Source organism: Grampus griseus (genome assembly GCF_964374135.1).
Source record: "Grampus griseus genome assembly, chromosome: 7".
NCBI lineage: Eukaryota > Metazoa > Chordata > Mammalia > Artiodactyla > Delphinidae > Grampus > Grampus griseus.
Genome location: NC_139001.1, coordinates 77,958,338 through 77,984,533, shown reverse-complemented (window position 1 = coordinate 77,984,533; position 26,196 = coordinate 77,958,338). Strand labels below are relative to the sequence as shown.

The 26,196-nt window shown below is 34.9% G+C and overlaps 1 protein-coding gene across 3 annotated transcripts in view; it reads right to left on the bottom strand.

The window, feature by feature from the left end:
- Nucleotides 1-1,210: 1,210 nt before the first annotated feature.
- The window catches only part of STAM2 (signal transducing adaptor molecule 2), a 51,121-nt gene continuing 26,135 nt past the window's right edge, over nucleotides 1,211-26,196 (bottom strand). For 2 of the 3 annotated variants that reach the window (XM_082658322.1, XM_082658324.1), the window contains exons 2-14: nucleotides 24,038-24,122; nucleotides 23,033-23,108; nucleotides 22,824-22,922; nucleotides 21,547-21,693; nucleotides 19,936-20,005; nucleotides 19,213-19,399; nucleotides 15,880-15,974; nucleotides 13,760-13,842; nucleotides 13,538-13,625; nucleotides 12,505-12,559; nucleotides 8,546-8,699; nucleotides 5,788-5,957; nucleotides 1,211-4,305 (exon numbers count right to left, since the gene is read on the bottom strand). In XM_082658322.1, coding sequence (XP_082514448.1) covers nucleotides 4,074-4,305; nucleotides 5,788-5,957; nucleotides 8,546-8,699; nucleotides 12,505-12,559; nucleotides 13,538-13,625; nucleotides 13,760-13,842; nucleotides 15,880-15,974; nucleotides 19,213-19,399; nucleotides 19,936-20,005; nucleotides 21,547-21,693; nucleotides 22,824-22,922; nucleotides 23,033-23,108; nucleotides 24,038-24,122 — 1,541 coding nt within the window. In that variant the 3' untranslated portion in view covers nucleotides 1,211-4,073. The remainder of the gene's footprint in view (nucleotides 4,306-5,787; nucleotides 5,958-8,545; nucleotides 8,700-12,504; nucleotides 12,560-13,537; nucleotides 13,626-13,759; nucleotides 13,843-15,879; nucleotides 15,975-19,212; nucleotides 19,400-19,935; nucleotides 20,006-21,546; nucleotides 21,694-22,823; nucleotides 22,923-23,032; nucleotides 23,109-24,037; nucleotides 24,123-26,196) is intronic. The other variant, XM_082658323.1, reaches the window with a different exon arrangement.

The following is a 26,196-nucleotide window of genomic DNA, read 5'->3' as shown; positions in this document are numbered from 1 at the left end:
TTTGGAAAAGATAATAAAAGATTGCTATTGGGCTACAAACATTTGTCTCAGAACTCTTGTGACAATTTTAACCAATCTTGTAAAAGTTTGGAATGCTTGGTATTCAGATTTTTCTGTACACTTTTATCCAAGTTCATTAGTTTCCTAGTGCGGCCATAACAAAGTACCTCAAACATAGTGCCTTAAAACATTAATTTCTTCTGAGTTTTAGAGGCTAGACATTTGAAATCAAGGTGTCAGTAGGGCCATGTTCCCTCTGAAGTCTCTAGGGAAGAATCCTTCCTTGCCTCCTTCAGCTCTGGTGGCCCCAGGCAGTTCTTGACTTGTGGCAGAATAATTCCGATCTACGCCTCCATCTTCACATGACTTGCTCGCTGTCTCTGTGTCTTCTCTTCTTATAAGGACACCTGTCATTGGATTTAGAGCTCACCCTAAATCCAGGATGATCTCATCTCAAGATCCTTACCTAATTCCATCTGCAGACTTTTTCCAAATAAGGTCACATTCTGACATTCTGGGTGAACGTGAATTTTGGGAGGACACTATTCATCCCACTACTCTACGTAAGCAACCTAATTTTTTTTGACACAGTAATGTTTTTTAAAGATGCAAACTCAAATTTGGCTTGGTAAAATTAGAATAATTCTTCTGCAGAAAGCTTTATTAAAAAATAAATCTTGGGGCTTCCCTGGTGGTGCAGTGGTTAAGAATCCGCCTGCCAATGCAGGGGACACGGGTTCCAGCCCTGGTCTGGGAAGATCCCACATGCCGCGGAGCAACTAAGCCCGTTCGCCACATCTACTGAAGCCCGCGCACCTAGAAACTGTGCTCCGCAACAAGAGAAGCCACCGCAATGAGAAGCCCATGCACTGCAACAAAGAGCAGCCCCCACTCGCCACAACTAGAGAAAGTCCGAGCACAGCGATGAAGACCCAATGCAGCCAAAAATAAATAAATAAACGTAAAAAAAAAAAATCTTTAACCTTCAAACAAAAATAAATCAAATTAACAACAAAAAAATCAAATCCCTAGAATTGAATGCTCCCTTTACTTACTAAAACTGATGTAAGTAAATAAGAAAAATGCCTTTTGACAGAAACAAAGCATGACAGACTGGTGCTATATTATTTACAATTTATTATTTACAAAAATAACTTCAGCTTTCTCATCATAATGACAATTCAATAAATCCTCTCTTAGAAGTCAGGGGCCTTGACACTTACAATTTTTACTAAGAAAAACTTGCTTTTTAAATCTTTAAGCCATAATTTTTTTTAACATCTAATAATCAATTTTTTTAAAAATTTGGACAATGAAACTATAACTATCTTCAAAAATTTACAGTGAAATTTGTTACGTAGTCAAGTATCAACTCCTAGTTGATATAAATATTATAATTATTTAATGTTCAGGTAATTTTATAAACAAGTTACCAAATTACAAGACAATACTGATAGACCGTACATTTTCCAAACTATAAGAACGTATCCTACTTTATACAGTTTAACATCCAGGGGAAATTTTTCCTACATTAGCGAAAATTAATTTTATTATAAATTTTCAGGAATTCTTTCTAATGTACCAAGATACAATATGAAAAAGCAGAAGTTATTTTTATTTTTTATATAAACCTATGAACCTAATGTAGAAATCTGATGTTAGACAATTCCTTTGGCAGAAAACATTTAATTATAAACAGGTTTTAAATACAATCCATAAGATCATGAAAAAGAAAGAAAAATAACAACCCTGTGTTTCTTATTAACACCAAAAATATCATCTCAGTACACAGATTCAATAACGTTTTTATACTATCAACAACCTGCAACACAAAATTCATTACAGTATGGCAAAAATAATTTTTAATTTAAAAGGGAGAAGAAACTTCTGGATGTATAAAATTTCACTGCTAAATGCCAATATACACTATATACATGTTGCATGTTATATCATTACAAAACTACATTAGGTGAACTTAAATGGCAGATCCCAATTTAGTGGGTGTGCACTATTTATTCTACTTCAAAGACTTATACAGAATTAAGCTTTTACAACTCAGATCACAACTATACATGAATTATTTACACAAACATTAAAATAACTTTATTAAATATTGTTTGGGGGGAAAAATAAGATTTTCCATATATATGCAAACACTAATTATTATTAAGAGCAGCTTTGTAAATGTTTTTTATGTTTTGTTTTCTTTAAAGAATAGAAGATTCATTTCCAAAAAAGTAAGGTGCCATTTTAGAATTTTTTATAAGTATATAATTGAATTCACATAGAAGGAAAATACTGGATAAAAAACAGAACAGAGACATGAAAGGTTAAGTTTCTTTCCAGTTACTTGTACCTGAAATAAGACAATGACAGAAATTGGGCTTTCAAATACTGCTTGTTTTCCCCTTTACATGTAGACCAAGTAGTATACATAAGACTATTTTGTTCTAATATACAGTTTCTTTGAAAAAGGAACATACTTATAATCAAATTTCTGTAACTACATAAATGACAAAAATTTCCAGAGTACTGTCTTCAAACGGATTCTTGGTAGAAAGATTAAGGGCTTTCTTTAAAAAACAATATAGAAATCTTGCTTCCATGCAAGTTAACTTTTTTTTTTTGGCGGCTTGTGGGATCTTAGTTCCCCGAACCAGGGATCGAACCCAGGCCCCAGCAGTGAAAGCGCCGAGTCCTAACCACTGGACCACCAGAGAATTCCCACAAGTTAACTTTTTAAAAACAAAACTTATGTCCATTGTTTTTCCCCAGTCTAAATACCATATATCTGTAAGCATATGTATTTGCATGTTGTGTTATCTAAAAAGTTGGCAGATGATGCAGTAGTGTGCAAATTTTTAGGAAAGAAAACAATCCTTATTGGTTTACTACCGAACTCCTAAAGTACATGGAATCTGTTAGCACTATAAACTCACTTTAAAACATAGGCTTCAGGAAAACTGTCTTGATGGCTTCCCTATAAAGCCATTACCTGTTATTATTCCACAGGCTCAGGATTACTTTTGAAAGGAATGGCCAAAATTTTCAACAGTCTGGCATACCAGTGGTACTCAAATCATCTCTTTAAAAGAACAACATCAATAAAAACACACATCATCCACACTTGGTATATATATCACATCAAATTATTAGGAATGTCTCATAGCTTAAATTCACATATACTCTGTAAAAAGGGAATGCAGCATCTCTGCACACCACACTACAGGAAAACAAAACAAACAAAAAAACTGACCATACCTTCATTAGAGAATGGCCAAAATCACTTGAAAAGGTCATTAGTGGCAATTCTAAATGCCAAGGAACCTTGTAGGAAAAGAAATCGTTTTTTTCCAGGGAATGGAAATGTTTTGTGGGGCATTCCTCAGCCCACTTGTTGGCATGACTGGGGGACTGGCTAAATGCTTTATCACACAACTGCATTTACATGGTCTTCACTGATAATAACAGAAAACATTTTTGTTCCTCCCAAAGTGCTCTTGCTTCTGTAGACAATTATATGCTAATTACTACTCAACACACCACTGAGAGCAAAACTGACAGTACTGCAAACACAACTACAATTTAAGAAGCCAAAGGAAATATGTAGGGAAGCTAGCGTACACAAAAACATGTTTGCCTTTTAAAATAATGATGGGTGGGAAACTCTGAAAAAAAAATATGCAGACAAAAAATACTTAAACGTTTCAGTGCTCTCCCAATTACCATATTTTAGGGGTAAATGGTGGTTTCTTTATACGCTCCTATGTCATGTTGTTTAGTGTCATAAGGCTACTTACTGGTTGTCCAGATTTGTGTAGAGAGATTTGAAAGTAAGAAAAAACTAACTGGAAGGAACCTGAAGCTGCCTCTCATCAAAAATTTGACCTCAAACAAGTTGGGACTGAAAAAACATTTTATGGCCTGTTAGAGTAAAATACGTTTCTGAGCTTTATTCATGGGCCTTTTGAGCTGAGAAAAATTTTTTTTCTTCTTTTAATATTTTCAGATTACAATCACAAGGGTCAAGTAGTACACTTAGGAAGGCTTTCAAGAAAATGCTTGGTTTTTTTTTAAAGGAGAGGCTGCTGCTGAGGGTAATCTGTTTGCTGCTGTGCAACTGAATGAGCTGGAGCTGCCACTGCAAAGCCTGCCGACCGCGGCAAACTGGAAGTAGTGCTCTGGTGAGATGACAGATCCACAGACATCCCCATTTGCTGTGTGTAAGCAGCTGCACCAGTAGCTGATTGAAGGTGAGAGTTCTGATTCATGTAAGTAGGATTGGAAACAGTGTCTTGTCCAGCACTACAAACAAAATTTTAAAAAGAAAGCCATAATTACTTTACATTATCTAAGTTACGGTCAGAGATCAATCATCATGAGAAAATAAAAATGCCTTTTCCGTCTCTTAAAGTTTATATACCTCTACTATTCCGATTATGATTTAACTACTCCAGCTATCCAATACTGTTAATGTAATTTTTATATTTGGGAAGAAGAAAGTACTCAAAAAGAAATAAAATATAGGATTATACGGCCTATCTAATTCTGTTCTCTCCAAAATCTCTCACGGAAAACATTTAGAAAGCTTTTGAGGAGATGCAGATTGTTTCTGATGCTGGCGTCCTTGGCCAGCTGCAATGAGAACAAAACCCCGGCTCAAGTACACCCTCGGCCCATTTTCTCCCTTCCCTCTTCTCTCGATCAGCACAGAGGAGACCACTATTCCTCACCCACTCTTTATACTTTCCTTTGGTAGGGCACTTTCAAAGCTGCCCGGGATAGCTTAACCTGAATCCCTACATAAAAATAATAAAGGCAGGGAGAACATGTAATCCACATAGGGTCCTGAATCTACCCTCAAAATAGTCCTGACCTATAGTTTACTTATTGACACTATACAAAAACAAAACAAAACCCCCAAAACCCCACTAAGTTGAAAAGTCACACCAAATCGCAGGACTTTCATGTGTTCCTGTAATTACTACAGCGTATCTTTTAAAAGATATATAATTTTTAAATGCACCAAATACACTGCTTCAATATAGGAGGATTAATGTCTATACTCGTCCAAAAATGAGTAATGTCTATACTCGTTTTTCTCTCTGTAATTCCTAGTGTCACCCAGGATAACAAAATTTTTACATTTTAACTTAATCAAACACCAATACCAACAGATTTATTTAATTTCCAGATAATGTCTAAAATTTATACACATGGAATTTAAGAGTGGGAAGAGACCTTACAAATCATTACATGTGACTGTACTGAATAAACATTTTGTGTGGTTAAGCAAAGTTAACAGAAGGCAAGATTTAAACATGTTTTTCAGAACAGAAGTTAGTATGAAAACTTAGACTACAAATTCCACAGTCAAAACACTTCTTTTTAAGAGTCGAAGTAACAAAAGTTTTCTGATTTTTAGGAGTACACGCTCCTAAAATATGTCTGGGACTACTTTACTAGGCTGATTAGAGCACCGTGCTAAGTATACCCTTACAGGACCCAAGTACAGGCTTGGGTCCTGTAAGGGACAGTTAGCTTTATTTTGTCCCGGGGACCCAGACCATAAGCCAGGTCTAGGCACCATCTCAGTATGGTTAACAAAGCTAAGACAGCACCATTCCAATTTCATGGGATCTTGAATGGGAAGTTCTACAACTTCATCTCAATAGCAAAAGAGGGCACTATTATTATAAAGAGAAGGGTCTAATTATTCTCATTCTGAAAATCTGTGAAAATTTAATGCATATAATTACAAAATTAACACAGCTCCCAAACACTCACCTTAAATACGGAGTTGGAGCAGGCTGTGTTGTCACTGAGGAATTCACATTTGGAGGCAGCGATCTCAGTGGACCGATTTGATCTGGTCCTAGGCTGTAGCTTTGGGCAACAGTGACTTGGTGAATACTTTGACCCATATAGTTTGCACCATGTGGTTGAACTGGATATGTCTATTAACCAAAGAGAAAAAGTTGACTTACTGATCTCCCAAACAACTACCTAGCAATTCATTTAAAACTTTAAAAGACTTAAATGAAATAAAATGTTATACTTCTTTGGGGAGCAATCTGATTCTACCAATCTATCCACCCTAGTATAAAAAGCGAAGCGCTTCCAAATCACAGTGCCAAATCTATGGAAATTTATGATTTACTTGTTCTTTTATTTTGCAGGGGGTTGAAAGGAAGGGAGGTGGTGTACTTTTAAGGAGCACGTTGGAATCCACCCAGGTTGCCTATTACTAAGTAACATGTCTTGCTGAAGAGCCACAGAAAACTATATACTCCCTTGAAGGGCAGCACAGTATCACTTCAAGTTACCATCAGAGAGATGACCTTCTTCACCCCCATCTCAGGTGACTTATTCAACTTCTTAAGAATGAAACTTAAAAGAGCAAGTTGAAGAATAAATGGTATCAAGGCAGAGTGCAGGCCCTCTCTGCCAATGCCTCCTTCATCCTGCCTGCAGGACAGATAGGACAAAAGGAAAGAAGAACTATGGGTAAAGGAGATGTACTCTTAAGAAATAGCAAAGGTCTAAGTCTCTGTGAATATTTATATGTGCCCTACTTAATTTCCAGGGTAACATACAGGATCTACCATCTGCTTACCAAATACAGCATCAAAACGATGCACGTTTAATAAATATCAATCGCTCCAGTTTTAAACTGAGCTCATTTTAAAAATTAATTTTTATTGGAGTATAGTTGCTTTACAATGTTGTGTTAGTTTCTGCTGTACAGCAAAGTGAATCAGTTATACATATACATATATCCACCTGTTTTTAGATTCTATTCCCATATACGTCATTACAGAATTTTAGGTAGAGTTCCCTGTGCTATACAGTAGGTTTTTATTAGTTATCTATTTTATATATAGTAGTGTGTATATGTCAATCCCTATGTTCCAGTTTATCCCTCCCCCCCCACCCCTTCCCCCTTGGTAACCATAAGTTTTAAACTAAGCTATTTTTAAAGCAAAGACCAATGACATGAAAATTTAGAATGCTAGAAATGCCAAATCAACTATGACATTAATAAGTACAATCATATTACCTCCTTAGCAGACACATAACAGCCCACTGACCACAGGCTGAGATGGTGGAAGCAGACCTCTTCTGCAGGTTAGGATTCCTGAGTGGCCTTCACAGATGCAATTAATGGTGTGTTACGCTAACTTTTTTTAGTACGAACTTTTTTTTTCAAATTAGAATAGGAACTTTGAATATTTCAAATGCTGTTATGCACGAATAGTACAGATAGCATCATGTGAAGACTCAAACTAGACAGAAAGCTAGCTTTTTTTTTTTTTTGAAAGCTAGCTTTTTAAAGAGATGAGTTATGCTTAGCAAAACACAGACTGTAAATAGTATGCAACTAAACAGAAAAACCTGACATAGGAATAATAAATAACCCTTTACAGACACACAAAGAAGTAAATACAATACACAGTCCCATAACACAATGGCGCAAACATTTCTTTTTGTTCCATGTTCATAGCAGCAGCAGATAACTCTTTGAAAACAGAAGCAATATTGAATAAACTCCAGCTGTCTTTTGCACCCAGAAATTCTTTCTATCCTCATATGTAATGACTCTTTCATCATTTTCAAAAGTTCAGGGCATGGCATATTTGATAAATGCATCTTGTCCGATGTGAGTTACCATGGTAACTATTCTTTTTTTTACTTAACAATTATGTTGTGTCAAGTCATCTAGATTATACATCCATATTCTATCTTTTCTCCTTGGTGTCTCCTTCACACACTCCTTTACATACCAGTTTTTGTAAATTAATATGAAATTTGTTCATCCAAACTCATTCTGAATTCAACCACTAACTGGCCGAAATTTCAAAAAGGTTTCAGAATAATGGATATTGATAAAAATAAATATTCAGTTCAGCTGGGAAACACAGAAAAGGTGTAAAGTTCTGGAAAAGATGGTGTTCATGAATGGCTCATGGAACCTGCATCTATATGCCTGCATCATATATGTTATGCATGCACAATTTAAGTTGTGCATCTAAGAAAATATAAAGCATGATCTGAGAACAAAATGAGTTCTTTAATGAAGACTTTTAATAATCATGTAAGTCAAAGAAATCTTAACAGAAATTTAAAAGAAATGTTAAATTTTGCTTGCTGAGCAACAGGAACAGCATCAGTACCTCATCTGTAGAAATTGTGACATGCCAGGCACTGTCCTAAATCAAAGGATTTATACTTACAAAAAGGATTTACACTTACATAAAGGATTTATGCTTTATATTTACAAAAGCTTATGAAAAACAGAACTCCCCTCATATATTTAATGGTCTCTTCATTATGTTATAAATGAACTAAAATGTATTTGTGAAATATCAGTGTCTTTGTAATTGTCCTGGTGAACACTAATTGTTTAGCCAACATTTTTTGACAAAGGTGAATTTTATAATGTTATTCATAGACCATAGAAATTTTAATACTATGCTTTAAAGCTTTCTTTTTTTAAATTTAAAACTTTTCTTAAATTTTGAAAAATGTTCTCAAAAATGCTCACCTGCATTGGAACTCCAGCTGATGAAGGTGGGTAATGTGCTGGATGATGGATCTTTGAATAGACTGAATATACTGGTGCTTCATTCATCAACTTGTTATATAGTTCCAGAGCTTCCAAGACTTTTACATTCAATTCAGACAATTCTGAATGCTTCCTAACATAGAAGGGAAGCACTTTAATACTCTTCAAAGTTTTTAAGCATTTTAAGCATATTTTTAATTTTTAGCAACATAAATTATTTTTAAAAATTTACCACATTTTCTACTCATATTTTAAAAGGTTCTTTATATATATGAAAGTATATTCAAAAAGGGAAAATGGGAGGAGGAATTATTTAATTCATGTAACGTCTAGGCTGATATGACTTCATAATATTAGGGGAACTCCTTTCCACACCTCATAAAATGCAATCAATTCATAATTCTGGTGCTAGGAGAATGTTGTTTCTTATGTTACAGGTCTCTGTTGGAAATTCAATTACAAAGAAGAATAATTACTAAATTTAGGAAGAGTCCAAGCCTTAATTAAAAACATCTTAGTAGAAGAAAGTCCTCAGGCAAGGCCCAGAGCCTGCTATGAAATACAATATGACTGAGATAAAAGTACATTCACAAACAAAATCACACACATTTTCATCTGCTCATACTCATGAAAGGATTAAAAAAAAAAAAAAGAATAATTATCCTTGAAAATGAAAATGAAAACAATATAATGAACTAGTCTCTACTGCTTGTTTGCTGGTTTCTTCCGAAAAAGTGAGTGAAACCAGGTCCAAATAAGAACATTTTCAAATTTGCATCTTCAAATCTGCCCAAGGAACTCCAATGCAAATCCTTTTGACTTGGTACAGTTTTGCCTGTTACCCTGGGAAGTACCCTGAACGGCCACTTTATCTGGCCTAAAGCACCCACAAGTCTGTTTATTAAATGTAGCTTTTTAAATATGTACACAGAGAGACTCGAGAGACAAGAGGCAAACACAGGCAGCCAGACACAGGGCTCCCAAATACATGACCTGGACTGAGTCCTGTCAGGACTTGTCACCTTTCCTCTATCAGAGACTGTTATGTCTCAAACAAACAAAAAGTGCTGTTTCCTCTCTTGCATGTGTGACAGTATAAAGGAGGTCAAACTCTTATTTTCAGAAATACCAGTTATAAATCATACAGGAAGCTTCAGAAATTAGTGTCCATGCTGACAAATTTGTGACTAAGAAATAACCATAGGCAATTGGTCCACATAACCCAGTATACTGATGAATACCAGAAGAACACAGAAGGGCAGGATGACTGAGCACATTTGAGATCACCTTCCAGGATTTGAGACATAATACCAAAGAAACAAATTTTTTACTAAACTGTGCCCAACACTATCCTGGGACAGAGAAATTAGGCAGAAGGTGTGGTCCTCTCCTTCAGAAAGACTGCAACTTACTAGGAAGACAAGGCTAAGCACCTGAAAAATAGCAAATGATGTAAGACAGCATATATTTGAATGCAAAATTAAATGAAATAGGTAGGGAACAGAAGAGTTTAGAGGAGGGGATTAATTTGACTGAAAAGGCTTTAGGGAGAAGCTGAGACTTAAGCTGGCACCTGAGGAAGGATGGAGAGGCCAAGCAAAAAAAGGAAGGCTAAGTCAGGTCAGTGGGACAGTGTGAATTAAGGCAAGTGAAAGGAACGAGAAGGGTACACGAGGGAAGAATGAAGAGGGTAATTTGATTAAGGTGGTAGAAAACGGTTTTCGGAAGGTAGAAGGAAAGAACGTTAGAACAGCCTAGAACATAGTTAAGTTCAAGCTATGGATCTCTCTTCAATAACTCTATGTACACTTTTTTGGGGTTAATTTATATTGTTTACACAATATAATTTCCTAGTGTGATAAATGCTACAAAATTTCATTCTGTACAATGACAGACAGAAATGAAATGTAAAATTTTAAATTCTGACAGTAAAGTTGTTTTTCTTTTAAGGAAAAACAAACTGACAATGATCCATTCAAGTGAAGAAGCAATATTTTATTCATCTCTGAATGTTTGACAAAGGTAAATAGTCAATAAAAATTTGTTGCAGAACAGCAAGCATTTTCCAGAACAGGAGATGCATCTGCAGTTAGTGGGCATGGAATGGAAAATGCCAGCTGGCCCATTCAGGAACTGAAATTGAAGAGAGAACTGGTTAACAGGTGAGCTTTCACTCAAAAAATTAACTCATATCAGAAAATATCACTCTAATTTTTAATTGTTCTAGACCTTTTTCTCTGAAGATATTCTTTTTTATCAACAAAAATAAAATTATACTGTCATATCTTCGGTTTTTTTTTTCATTATATAGCATGACATCTTTCCATGTCAATAGATATTTATCAGTGGTAATGCTTTTTATTGTAGAATGTATGGATGTAGAATACTTTTTAAACCAATTTCACATTGAAAGACATTTTAGGGCTTCCCCGGTGGCGCAGTGGTTAAGAATTCACCTCCAATGCAGGGGATACAGGTTCGAGCCCTGGTCCCGGAAGATCCCACATGCCGCGGAGCAACTAAGCCCCTGTGCCACAACTACTGAGCCTGCGCTGTAGAGTCCATGAGCCACAACTACTGAAGCCCGCGCGCCTAGAGCCCGTGCTCTGCAACAAGAGAAGCCACCGCAATGAGAAGCCTGAGCACTGCAACAAAGAGTAGCCCCCGCTCACTGCTACTAGAGAAAGTCCGCGCACAGCAACAAAGACCCAATGCAGCCAAAAATAAATAAATAAAAATTAAGAAGAAAAAAAGAGTTATTTTAGTTACTTTCAAGTTTGTTATAAATAACACTGTGAAGAACACTCTAAGAGGTAAATCTTTGCATATATCCCTATGTATTTAGTATTGCTGGGTTAAAAGATATAGACTAGGTTTAGGCTCCAGAAAGGTTTATAATAATTGCACCCCTAACCACACCTAAGATAATACTATCTTTCTTTTTAATCTTTCCCATTTGATTATTCACTGACCATTAACATGCCTTCAATGAAACCAAAGTAACAGATGTATAGGTAGATATTCAATGCTTTCTCCAAAATAAGACCAATAAAATGTGATGAAACTGCTACCATCATTTCATTTACTGCGACAGGGATTTATTTTTCATTTCTGTAGAAAATACAACAAATTTACAAAAAAAAAGTCTCAGGGAACAAAGATTATAATCTTCAGTGACTAGAAAAAAATCTTGCTGCTACTACTCTTCTCTGGTAAAGGTAGATAAGAAGTAAAGTAGTTCCTGTTCTTGTGCTGTTTTGTACACAAGTTCAGTAAACAGAAAGGGAGGATGGTGGAGCACTAAAGCCTTCTTCCTTGTCTGCCATTCACTACGGCTGCCCCCTCTGACTTCAGACAGAAAGCTCTGAGGAATAAGAGAAGGAGCAAAATTAAGTTAAAAGCTCAAAACCCTGACAGTCTGTCTTTCAGTGCTACTATTTTTAAGGAAGTGTAAGACTAGATAGGATAATGAAATTAAAAGGACAACAGAGATACAGAAATACAGGGAACAAAAATGAGAACAGAAGGTATATACACTGGATTTAGAGTCACAAACACATAGGAAATTTCATTTGAAAGTTTTACAAATACTACTTCTCATTATATAACAAAACAATGCTTGCCTAAGATCCCTATTCCCATTTTTGTGCTTTATTCTTCACAACTCATTATCTCTCAACTCCAGCCCAAGTAGGAAAAGGAAGACTGGCACTGTAAGAGCTGGAGTCTATCATTCTGCATGTAATATATTGCCATGAAAAAAACTGCACCAAAATCAAAAGTACCATTCTGCTATTAGTTTGTAAGAGTTTTGGAAACTGAGAAACAATTTCAAAAGATTGGAACAGTTCCACAAAAACTCCCTAGCTTAAAGTTCTGCCAAAAACAAGTAAACTTAGGAAAACTATATTTGTTATTTCCTGCATGAAGAATCTCACCTATCAATCTCTTCAAGTTTTTCATCTATCATTGGACCCATCCGTTGGCAGATATCTGTAAATACAAAAATATTTTAAAATCTTGAAACTAAAAACCAGTTTAAGTCAATTTCAAAAATTTTGAACAACAGAGCACCATATGCAACACCACGCAAAATACAAAGAGAATTAAGTTTATGCTAGAGAAGGTACTATAAAAGACCAAATTTAATACTATTCAGCATCAACATTAATATCATGTGACCAAGGCAAAGTCAAAATCAGAACAGAAATCCCACCATGTTCTCTGGAAGTACTAAGTTTGCAGACTGAAATTTGGAGTTACCTCAAAAATCTTAAAAATACCTAGAAAACTATTATTAGCTAAAGTAAAAGGAATTTGAGTCACAGTGTATAAAATATGTAATTAAGTACAGATTAGATATGAACATTTTTCATTTATTTAAGCCATTTCAAAATAAAACATTTTATATATCTCCAAATGTAAACATTGATACAATAGCATAATATTATATATTCATAACCAGGCTTTCTTCCATAAAAAAATTTAATAACATTTATCCATTTATCACAGAGATTTTTCTCCCAATGGATTAAAAAAGACATAAAGACATTTGTTTTGTTTCAGATTTCTTAGAGACTAAAAAGACACATCAGCATGCATCAAATAACTGCATTACAAAGTTAACACAGATCATGTATAATTCTGACATTTAAAGTTACGACACAAGAAAATAAAAAGAGGAATAAGAATTTCGAACATTTTGACTCAATTAATATGCTGTTATTTCTAATTCTGTCCTTTTTTGGACTGCAAATTTCACTAGTGATATTACAGAAAAGCAAAGACTTCTTCACTGGACAGGATAGGCAGTTTTACAGCAACATCTTCTAAGTAATATGTTTACTCATTTACTACACCAGTCTATTTCCCACCAGAGATTTCTAAACTCTGGAAGCAACCCAAGGCAGAAGAAATTTAAGACATTATAAATAGCTAAAACATTAAATGACATTAATCCCTAATATTCACCTTCTAAGTCCAAGAGGTCTTGGGAGTCTGGTTTTGAATCTGTTGGATCTATACTCTGCAGTACTTGCAGGGCTCTATCCATCTTATCCTAAAAAAGTAATAGGACACTTTACAAAGAGTTTTAATTTCAATGATAATAAAAATTACTCTTTCCAAGCATTCTCAAGGATAATACATTTTAAGTCTCAACAGTTTAACCATTAAACAAAAGAAGGATCCTACCTCATCTATATAAACAGGCTCAGGCTCTGATTTCTTAATTTCCTCCTCTTCATCATCAATTACATTCAATTTGTCCACAGCTGCTATGGAAACAAAGTAAACTTTAAGTTCCTTAGTATTTACTTTGGTATTTTAGTCATTAATTTATAAGTAGCCTGTGATTATCCATAAGAAAATGGAAACCCTTTAAATAATCATCACATTTCATAATCAATATAAATTATTACGTATGTTCACTCATTCATGCCACAACCATTTATTTAGCCCTTACTACGTGCCAGGCATTGTTCTAGGCATTGGAAATACACCAATGAATAAAGCAGATAAGAATCCCTGCCCTGATGGAACTTACATTCTAGAGGAACAAGTAAGCAATTCATGGGAACTGTCATTACAGACACTTTCCTGAGAACTGAGTGTTATCACTAGGGTGAATATATATATATGAGAGAGTAGACAGAGTATTATCTAATTAGCTAATTTCAGAGTTAAATCCATGAACAACTTCTACACTCTTTCCTTGCTATAAAAAATTATTTTCTATATGTACAAAAAAATAGACTTGATTTCAACCTAACTTTGATAACGGTTAAAGCAACACAAAACAGAAACTTTTCCTAGGAAAAAGAAGGCTGAAAAATAACTTACAAACATACATATACAAAAAACTATTTAAATGCTCACTGGAGTACTGCTATAATGTACTATATTTTAATAAAGTAAATTTTAGTAAAAAAAATTAAAATCAAAATTTATATAACCAAAGAACTTATAAGTCCCAACAGTTATTTCAAATATTTGGCTAACTTTCAAATATGCCCTAAGGAGCAGACCTCAGCATAACATGAGGACTTACTGAAAACCCCAAATATTTTTTCCTTTTAAAACTGCAGCTCAATCTCTCTAGCCTATGCCAAGGGGAAATCACCATAGTATAGGATTCCCTGAGCGTGGTCTATCAAGTTATTAAAACTAGTGTCTCCAATTTTCATACCTACTTAGAGAGTCAGACTAGAGGAATAAAAAGTATAAATAGTGGCAGAGTACTCAGTATTCATCTCTCTACACTTCATTTTAATTGAATGCATCACCCTACCCATACAAAGATGATGTTACACACAGTGCAGAGAGTTTTCAATTTAAGTTCTTTCTCTAGAACTATAAGGATTAGAAGCAGTATGTCCAGCAGTGAGTCAGTTAGTACAAGTACATTCTAACGGCAGACTAGCTGACTTTAGTATCCTGGCTGTCACCTACTAGCCACATAACCTCAGCATCAGTTTCCTTATCTGTAAAATGAGGTAACAAAAGTACCTATCTCACAGACTTATGAACATTAAACGAAATAGTGCAAGCAAAAGATTTGGCTTAACACCTGACAAATGAGTGCTTAAACACCACTGAGCAATTCTATTTTTGATCCTCACCATCATTAGTGTTATCATCAGCTATTCTTTACACTCAGCTCCCCCCAACTCCCTGCCTGCCTAACAAATGGAAGCTTTCTCTGTATGGTTGGCAGCAGCTGAGGGGAACGGTCTATGGCTGCAAAACTGAGTGAAGTTCAGAAGATCTGAACTAGGGACCTACTGCCTTGATTACATGACTTTGTTATTGTTCTGAGTTCACTAGGATCAAATCAAGGTGAGGAAAAGTCTAAAACTTAGGCGTACTCCTAACCCCTGTAATCAAACTCAGCACTTGTCAACCAGTTCTCCCAACCACCACCCCACCCCCAGCCCGCTTTGATACTGTGCTTCAGTGATGAATAAAACAAATATTTGTTTGTACTGAACAAACACATACTGCCTCTTAAACTATAATTACATTGATTTAAATATTTACATGGTCAAGCACAGCTTATTTTATGCCTTAATTGTACCTCTGTACATTAGCTCTCAAAGGATTTAAAATATAATGATAAGGAAATAACTCTTGGAATTGACCTGGGATAAGTTAATGCCTTAATTTGGTAAGCAGTATGTTACACTGTATTCCTTATAAATAAATGATTTAAAACAAGAGTTAAATGCCAATCTACTTTATATTTCAAACTGAACCACAAAATTCAAGTTAAAAAAAACTTCAATAGATTCAACCTTCCCTCAGACTTAACTTACCTGCCTCAGGTTCTATGTTTAAATTAGTTGTTACAAAATTAGATGGGAAGAGTCCTATTCCTCTGTGATTTTCTCCTTTCCACCAATTGGCATCACTGAAAATACAGTACAAAAATGTCACTTGTTACTCTACATTTCAGTACACTAATGTCAAGAGTAATTAAGATAAAAATTAAATTTAGCCTACTTTGAAAATACCAGCTCAAATCCCACTATATTTAAATGTAGTTCTTCTTAAACTTAATAGGAACTATAAAAAAGCACAAATAAAACAAAACATCCATACTCCCATACTTAAATTTAGAACCAATCAGCAACTGGTCATATTTGATTCTGGGCCTTAAAAAAAATCAAAACATTATAAATAACACTGAAGTTTCCTTTATCAACATCCCCAAGTCCCAAACTCACATCCATCTTTCATACCACCACTATCAAGTTGGTATGTCACCTTCCTTCAAGTGTATTTTTTATTCTTTTACTATATCTATATAGTAAACTCTATAGATATAAATATCTATATAGTAAACTCTATAGATATAAATATCTATATATCTATAGATATCTATATACCTATAGATATCTATAGTCAGCTCTATAGATATAAATACTAGTCATTATAGATCTTTTAAATTTTATGTCAATACTTTCAGCTCTTGCTTATTCCTTTTAAAGATGCATCACACAAACATGGCATATTTGATTTATCCATCCCCATACAGGCAGACATTTAGGTTATTTCCAGTCTTTCACCCTTATGAAGATTGGGGCAATAATCATTCTAGATTTTAGGGCGTACATGCAACAATTCTCTAGCTTATTCACAGACATGGACTTGCAGGGCCACAGAACACGTTACTAGTATTGCCAAATGTTCCCTAAAGTGGTTGTGGCAATTCACCATCCTCCTTTCCCTCAGCAGTGTGTGAGAATGTCATTTCTGCTCACACGTGTTAACTGTCCAATCAACACATGATGTCACACAGGAGAAATCATCTCACTGCTGTGCTCATCTGCACTTCTGAGCATCCAAAATGCCTCTTCTGTAAACTGCTCGTTCATACCTTCTGTCCACTTTTCGTTTTCCACTGGGTCATTTGTCTCTTTTCATGGATATGTAGGAGTTCTGTACATATTCTGATTAGCATTTGTTTGTCTGCATTATGCAAATACCTTCTCTCAAACTGTCACTGTCTTTTAACATATGCTTACAGTTTTATTGCATGTTGTTTTCTGTTTCTATAATCAAATTTAGCAACCTTTTATGGTTTACACTTTTTAATTTTTTTTTATTTTTTAAAATATTTATTTATCTGGTTGTGCTGGGTCTTAGTTGCAGCAGGTGGGCTCCTTAGTTGCAGCACGTGGGCTCCTTTAGTTGCGACACATGGGCTCCTCAGTTGCGGTAGGTGGGCTCCTTAGTTGTGGCATGTGAACTCTTATTTGCAGCATGCATGTGGTATCTAGTTCCCTGACCAGGGATCGAATCCCTGCATTGGGACCATGAAGTCTTATCCACTGCACCACCAGGGAAGTCCCTACACTTTTTTAAAAAAGAAATCTTTCTCTATCCTTGAACTCCTATTCTCCTATATATTTGTTTAATAGTTTCAGGTTTTCCTTTATATCCCTCTCCCACGTTTAGTTCTTTAATTTATTTGGAATGAAATTTTATGTACTGTGTGAAGCTGAATCAAATTTTATTTATACTGCACAAAAAACCATCCCAGCAAAATTTACTTAATAGTACACCAATTTTTCTACTGATTTATGATAGCCTATCTTTCAAACAGCAAGCTGCTATCTTTCATGAGCCTATTTTTGGATTCCATCCTGTTGCAACAGTCTATGTATTTATTTACTACAGCTTGTTAATATGCCTTGATACTTGGCAGGGTAAGTACCTTCCCTATGTTACTGTATACCTTCACATTTCCATATTAATGTTAAAATTAAAATGTTTTCAAGTTCTCTAAAAAAAAGTCTTATTGGGCTTTTAATTGGAAATGCACTGTTTATACATTAACATTGGAAAAATTAAATCTTTACAATATTAAGGTTTCTTCACCATAAACATGGTATCTCTCTCCATTTATATTTACATAAATATATTACATATATTTATATTCCTTTGTATCTTTCAAAGAATTTTATAATTTTTTCCATAAAGTCCTTATGTACCTTTGTTAGGTTTATTTATTCCTCAATCATTTATAATTTTTGTGACTATAGAGAATGACATTTTTTTCTACTACATTTTCTAAATAGTTGTGATTAAAGCATACCACTGATTTTTGTATACTGAGCTTATATCCAACAACCTGATGAACTCTTATCAGTTTTAACAGTTTGATCATTGATTCTCTTGGACCTTGTAAATGGACAGCCACAGAATCTGGAAATGATAATTTTGTCTATTGCTTTCCAAACACCTGAAATAGACCCCCTGGATAAGCCTTCTTTCCTAGATGCTTGTACCAGGTGTGATTCTGCTTTCTTCTGGACCCCAACGTTACCTCTTATGGCATTCACAATCTGCATCCCACCTAATTACCTCTAACTTTAACTTCCTTACTTTATTCTAGGTTTCATGAAGAAAGAACTGTGCCCTCGGTCACTTTGTTATTATAAACACAGCTTATTTACATAACATTTTCTCAATAAATATTTACTGTAGCAAAGTAAAATGATTTTATGTATCTACACATTTAAAAATATACTAATGTATCCTTACTAAGTTATTTATAATGGATACCAAATACATTTGCAATCTCTCTTCACAGCAACAAGCTATGAGGTCTCACTCTTGCTAAATTTCATCAATTTCTTTTAAAAGCAAAGTAAAATAGACTTAGGCCCAATACAGACAGATCTATTCTTTATTACAACTTTAAGTGATAGAGAAATTGCGAGGGAGAGGCAGTAGCAGATTAAGAATTGCGGAGGAGCTGAGTAGTTTTTGGTTGCACTGATCAAAGGTAATATAACTATATCTCTTCCTAAAGTTTTTTTTTGCCAGTAATTTTAGAATATACAACTCCTAATATAAATGCCATTCAGATGACTGAATATTTCTGTTTCCCAATTGTGATAATAAACAATATTATTTAATACATTTTTAATCCAAGATCTAAAGAATACTTTATTACCAAATTTAACAAAAGAATAAGAAACTCACACTACCCAGTCTAATTTGAGAAAAAAATAACTAAGGTAGAAAAGGTTCTAGTACGATTTAAATACACCAAAGTCAAAAGCTGAATATCCAGCATTCTAAATTAAGGGTATTACACTTAATAACTTCAAAATATTCAAGAAATATTTAAAACATACCTGTCATCCAAAACAATAATAATTTCACCATGTTTAAAGGTGAGTTCATTGTCCTCCACAGCTTCAAAATCATATAAAGCTCTCACTTTCCTTGCAACTTTATTATTTGATGGAATTTCTGCAGATGGATATAAAGATTTTGTCTCTGTGTGCTGCTGCTTCTGCTCTTGCAATGATAATTCAATAGCTAGTTTGAAAAATTAAAATACAAAAAACAAGACAGCCAGAATTAATTCTTATTTTTTAAAACTTTAATAAGAAATATTACATAATGTACTATTTAATAAGAATAAATCAAGTGAATATCTTATTTGTCCAGTTGAACGCTAAACAATTAGCTTTTGTGGGGGCAGGAAGGGGAGAGGGGACAGGGCAGAGAACCATGACATTTTTTAAAATAAGTTTTTGCTCATTCCTTATTATCACAGTCTGTCATATATAGCAGCTATTATTTTTACAGCAAACAGATTGTGACATTATAATATGGGTAGCTTTCCATATAGGACAAGTCATGAACATATTTCTGTGCTTGACTCATAACTTTGGCATTAAAGAAAAGGTGAAATGTAATCTCGTCAAAGGTAGGACATTAAATACATGTTACTGACAACGCTTATGAGTTCAATCAATCTTATATCTCGTCAATTGTTTCTCTTACTTTTCAGACTCCACTAGTTTTTAGATTAGCAACACTAAATTACACGTGCATGATCCTTTATTTACCTTTAGCTATATCCTCATCTTCTTTGTTTTTGTTCAATGACGTACCATTCTTGGCAGCAACTGAGACAGTCTGTAATGTATGAGTAAAATGAACACAACTACCTTTTCAAGGAAAACACAAGCTCTATGATTATTCGCTCATGCTAATTAAAAAGTTAATTAAGTTCCACTTAAAAGTGAAGGTCTTTGTGATAATATTAAGTAGTTGTTTTCAAGCACTAAAACAGAACATCAGAATTTTCAAGAAAACATTAAAAAAATCACAAAGGGCACGAACCGGCTTACATTTTGCATAAATCTTAGTATCTGACACAGAACCTGGCATACAGAAAGTACTTAAATATGAATCTCTCCTGATTGCACTTCCTGATCTCAGTGGTCCAAGGTCTCTCATTCAGAGAGGTGCTATACTGCTAGAGGCACAGGGCTATGCGAGCAGTAGAAGCAAGAAGCCATGATAATGACTGAAGAAAAGAGGAGGGAGGACGCAGACAAAAGGTGCAGCTCTAGGCATACACGTTAAGCCCCCTTTTACTACTCATTGTGTTTGAATGGTGGTGGCTCTTCAGGCATAGCAGAGGACTAAGGAAGGTCATGGTTAAACTTAAAGGCATGGAAGACAGAGATGTCCAGGATTCTGAACCATCAACCAGTTCTTTAACACAGATTTTTGAGAATGACCTGCAGAAAGGACAGAGCAGGAAAATGCTAGACTTTTGTTACTTATAAGGTTTTTATCTCAAAATTCTATCTTGAACCCTTAGGCCTGGTCAGCTATAAAGGTTCTTTTTGTGTCTTCAGTCTACAGTCCAAAATTTAAAAAAAATATACAGTACTTCTCTTAGTCTCTTTGCCTAGCCCACATCCTGGAAAAGAAGAGGCACTGAGAGCAAAAGCCAAGACACAGTGTTTTTCTCCCAGACTAAAAAAAACAACCTACTCTGTGACTCATCATCCCTGCTCCCACCCCTGTCCTACTAAAGCTACCCCCTACATCTCCAAATAAATTTCTCATCTTATAGTGCACCCCATCTTATATGTAAACTACACTATTCACTCCAGGCATATTCATTCTTCAACAAACAGGTCTTGAGCTTTCTCAAGTCCATGAACTGGTTCATGTCATTCCTTCCTTGATGACCTCTTTACTCCTCTCTACATACTGAAATACATTCCAGCCTAAAAATTCTACTCTTCACCTTCTTCACCATCCCAATCTGTAGTTAACCTGGCATCTAGCTTGTGTATCCCTCATCCATATTTGTCAATTATAACTAGTTATTTTTCACATGTATATAGTTACCCTCCAAATTGACTATAAATTTCTTGAACATAAGGGCTCTCTCACACATCTATGCCTTTTGCATGACTCTACATTCAGAGTAGCATTAAACAGATTATTTATGGATGATTCACTTCTCAAAGTTCTCATTTGTAGAAGTAATTCACTTGACAATTACAATGTCTACTCAATATAAGGCACTACGCTAGACAGACTCCTGTAGAGTGCAGGTAAGCAATGATGACTAAGATAAACCTTGCCAGCTTTTACCCAAGGTATATATCTTCAAAATAGTATAGGGTCAACCATGAGTCTGAATGATCTCTTACCTGAGAACCTGCTGAAGGAAAAGTAATTCCTTCTTCTTTCATAGATTTAATAGTTGCAGATATCAGACTAAACTGTGGGTCCTTCTGAAATTCTTCTGACCACTCCACCATTAAAGATTTCAGTTTTTCACATACTTTAGGATGAGCCTTTTAAAGAAAAGGCAAAGAAAAAAATTGTTAAAATAAGTACTTGAATTATTTAACAAAGAGAATTACCACCAAAATTCTCTAATTTTATGAACATCAACAAAAGTCTAGCAATCCTTAGCCTAAATGAGCACTTGATAAATGCTTATTTACATTTTAATATATAGTTGTTTCTTGGAAAATTACTTTTTTTTTTTTTTTTTTTTGGCGGTATGCGGGCTTCTCACTGTTGTGGCCTCTCCCGTTGCGGAGCACAGGCTCCGGACGCGCAGGCTCAGTGGCCATGGCTCACGGGCCTAGCCACTCCCTGGCATCTTCCCGGACCGGGGCACGAAACCGTGTCCCCTGCATCGGCAGGCGGACTCTCAACCACTGCGCCACCAGGGAAGCCCAGAAAATTACCCTTTTTGAACATCAACATTTATGCCTTATACAATGACAATGAATCTATTATATTCAGAGGTTATTTCTTTTATGTTTTCTTAATATTCTCAATATTAGATTAAGCTTTTCATATCAACTAAACTAAAATTCTGATATTTTTGCCACTAATAGCATGAGAATAGTGCTTCAGAACTTCTAATAGAAATAAATTAATAACAACCCCATCAAGAAGACCCTCTCCACCCTGCTCTAAAATAAAGGCCCCCTTTGCTCACCATCTCTAATGGGAATCAGGACAGAATGGTGGTTAGTTTGGACTCTGAAGTCACAGAAACCAGAATATGAACATCAACTATGCCACTTAGTAGCTGCATAACCTTAGACAAGTTACTTAACTTCTCTTAAGTCTGTTTCTGCATCTATAAAATAGGAATGATAAGGGAATCTAACTTCTAAGGGTTGTTAAGAGCTTTAAAAAAGGTAGCATACATAAAATGCTTAAAGCAGTGACTGCTAACCCTCAATAAAGATCAGCTATTATCACTAATATATATGATTTGGGGAGGAAAACAGTTTTTGGTGTTACAAATGCAAACAACAAATTTTAGAACAGAAAGTTTTTTTCATTTCAAATCTATTTAAAATGATTTCCCTTACTATACAACTCTATTAATGCTTTATATAGTTAAAAATAACACAGCATATATATTTTTTAATGACAAATTTCTTCTCTTTTTAAAATTTACCTTATTTTTTATCACAGCACGTACTTCTGTTGCAAAATCACGGGAACATACTTCTAAATGAAATATCTTTCCACAGTTTGCCACACAAGCCCCAAGAAGCTATTAATTAAAATAAAAATCAATATATAAATGTTGAGATATTATCTTACTTAACTGAAATAAATACACATTTAAAATTTGGGTGAAATAATAACAAGACTTTCACTTACAGTTAACGCCTGCAGAGCAACATGAGGAACCTTATGATTTACCCTTTTCATTATGGCTTTTAGGCAATCTTTTGCTCTAAAAAAATGAAGAAGGTTAAGTATTCAGAATTTCAATTCAAACATTTACTTTTAAATTTAAACTTATTTGGTAGCAGAATACCTTATATATACACCTGCAAATGTCACTTCATTAAAGGACTCAATCTATCAAATGATCTTACACAATGTTTTGCTCATAGACTTGTAGAACTTAAAAGAAAAAAAAGAAAAAGAAAACTTGTTGCAAAGGTTGTACATTCCAAAATCAAAAATGAAGAGCCAAATCATTTCAAAAAAGGTCAGTCAACACAAGAGAATAATATCATATAAATTACCTTTTCATTTCTTCAAGACAGACTGAGCTTTCACAGAGCAAATTCTTATCTTGTGGGAAAAAAAACTAGCAAGATATACAGTCTCAAAAGATTTAAGTATAAACATGCATGAATGCACTTTGAAAAGCTGTAATGTTAAAACAAATGCTTTCATCAGTCTTCTAAACTTCTAACGTATACTCAGTTCAGCTTGACTGCTCCATTCCATCCCCAAAGCACCATTATTTATATTCATTTTTTCATTATGATTTATTGCATTTACCTATTCATTATTGAAAGGTCTTTTTAGTATATATGTTTTATGTTATTGTATTTACCTACTTCATTATTAAACATGTCTAAGTCACAGGGGAATTCCCTAAATAATTAAGTCTATTCATTGTTAACGTGTGTCCCTGCTGTAAAAAGGCTTTAATTATGTGTTTTAATATTTCAAGTTTTTGGTCAATTCTTTTCATTTGTTCTTTCAGGATGAGGTTAACCACATAAATCCAGCCACCCAGCATGTCTTTACTTTTATCCCCCAAAAGGAAATAGTAAAAATCCCATTTTCCTTCCAAAGTTACATCAGGATAAGAGACACAGATTATTAAGTTCCTAGACATTCAGCGGGCATGACTGGGCATCTTACCCATTAGGAGTGCTTCCAACTTTGTCACATATGTCCATAATAAGACTCCAATCTTCTGTAGTGTTGTACTCATTTGTGGCCTTTTCTATAAGAGATAAGCACACACAAAAATAAGGATGTCTTGCATAACAATAAATACCAAGAAAGACATAAAAGCAGCAAGAGAAAAGCAACCAGTTACACACAAGGGAACTCCTGTAAGACCATTAGCTGACTTTTTGACAGAAACTCTACAGGCCAGAAGAACATGGCACAATATGTTTAAAGTGATTAAAGGAAAAAACCTACAAACAAGAATACTCTAGCCAGCAAAGATATCACTCAGATTTGAAGGAGAGATGAGTTTCACAAACGAACAAAAGCTAAGAGTTCAGCACCACTAAGCTGGCTTTACAAGAAATGTTAAAGAGACTTCTCTAAGCAGGAAAGACCACAACTAGAAATACAAAAATTATGAAAGGAAAAATCTCACTGGTAAAAGCAAATATACAGTAAAGGTAGTAGATTAACTACTTACAAAGCCGGTAGGAAGGTTAAAAGACAAAAATAGTAAATTCATCTACAACCACAAGAGTAATTAAGGGATACAAAAAATGAAAAATTGTAAAATATGACATAAAAAAATTAAAAATGTAGGGAAATGTAAGGTGGTTAGAATGTTTTTGAACTTAAGGTCATCAAGTCGGGACTTCCCTGGTGGCACAGTGGTTAAGAATCCACCTGCCAATGAAAGGGACATGGGTTCGAGCCCTGATCCTAGAAGATCCCACATGCCGTGGAGCAACTAAGCCCATGTGCCACAACTACTGAAGCCCACATGCCTAAATCCCGTGCTCTGCAACAAGAGAAGCCAAAGCGATGAGAAGCCCGTGCACCGCAACAAAGAGTAGCCCCCGCTTGCCTCAACTAGAGAAAGCCTGTGCACAGCAACGAAGACCCAACGCAGCCAAGTATGTAAATAAAATAAGTTAATAAAAAAAGAAGTCATCAAGTCAAAAAATATACATATGATTATATATATATGTATATGTCTCGATATATATCTATATGTTGATATGTATAAACTTCATGCTAACCACAAATCAAAAACCTACAATAAGGACTTCCCTGGTGGCGCAGTGATTAAGAATTTGCCTGCCAATGCAGGGGACATGGGTTTGAGCCCTGGTCCAGGAAGATCCCACATGCCGCAGAGCAACTAAGCCCGTGCACCACAACTACTGAGCCTGTGCTCTAGAGCCTGCGAGCCACAACTACTGAGCCTGTGTGCCACAACTACTGAAGCCCATGCACCTAGAGTCTGTACTCCACAACAAGAGTAGCCACTGCAATGAGAAGCCTGCGCACCACAATGAAGCATAGCCCCCACTCACCACAACTAGAGAAAGCCTGTGCGCAGCAATGCAGACCCAACGCAGCCAAAAATAAATAAATAGATTTACTAAAAAAACCCACCCCAAAACCTACAATAGATACGCATACAAAAAAGAGAAAAGAATCCAAATGTAACACTAAAGATGGTCATTAAATCACAAGAGATCAAAGGAAAAAGGAACAAAAAAGAACAACGATAACAACCAGAAACAATTCACAAACTGGCAGTAAGTACAAACCTATCAATAATTACTTTAAATGTAAATGGACTAAATGCTCCAATCAAAAGACACAGGGTGGCAGAATAAATTAAAAAACAAGACTTGTATATACATGCTGCATACAAGCAACTCACTTTAGATCGAAAGATACATACCAACTGAAAGTGAGTGGATGGAAAAAGGTATGTGTTCCATACAAATGGAAACAAAAAGAAAGCTGGGGTAGCAATATGTATATCAGATAAAACAGACTTTAAAACAGACTGTAACAAGAGACAAAGATGGACATTACATAATGATAGAGGGATCAATCCAACAGAAGATACAACAATTGTAAATTATGCACACAAAGTTCAAGCAGCTAAATACATAAAGCAAATATTGACAAACAGAAATGGAAATATTGACAGTAATATAATAATATTAAGGGACTTTATCACCCCATTTACATCAATGGACAGATCATCCAGACAGAAAATCAATAAGGCAACACTGGCCTAAATGACACAATAGAGCAGATGGAACAAACATATATAGAACATTTCATCCAAAAACAGCAGGATA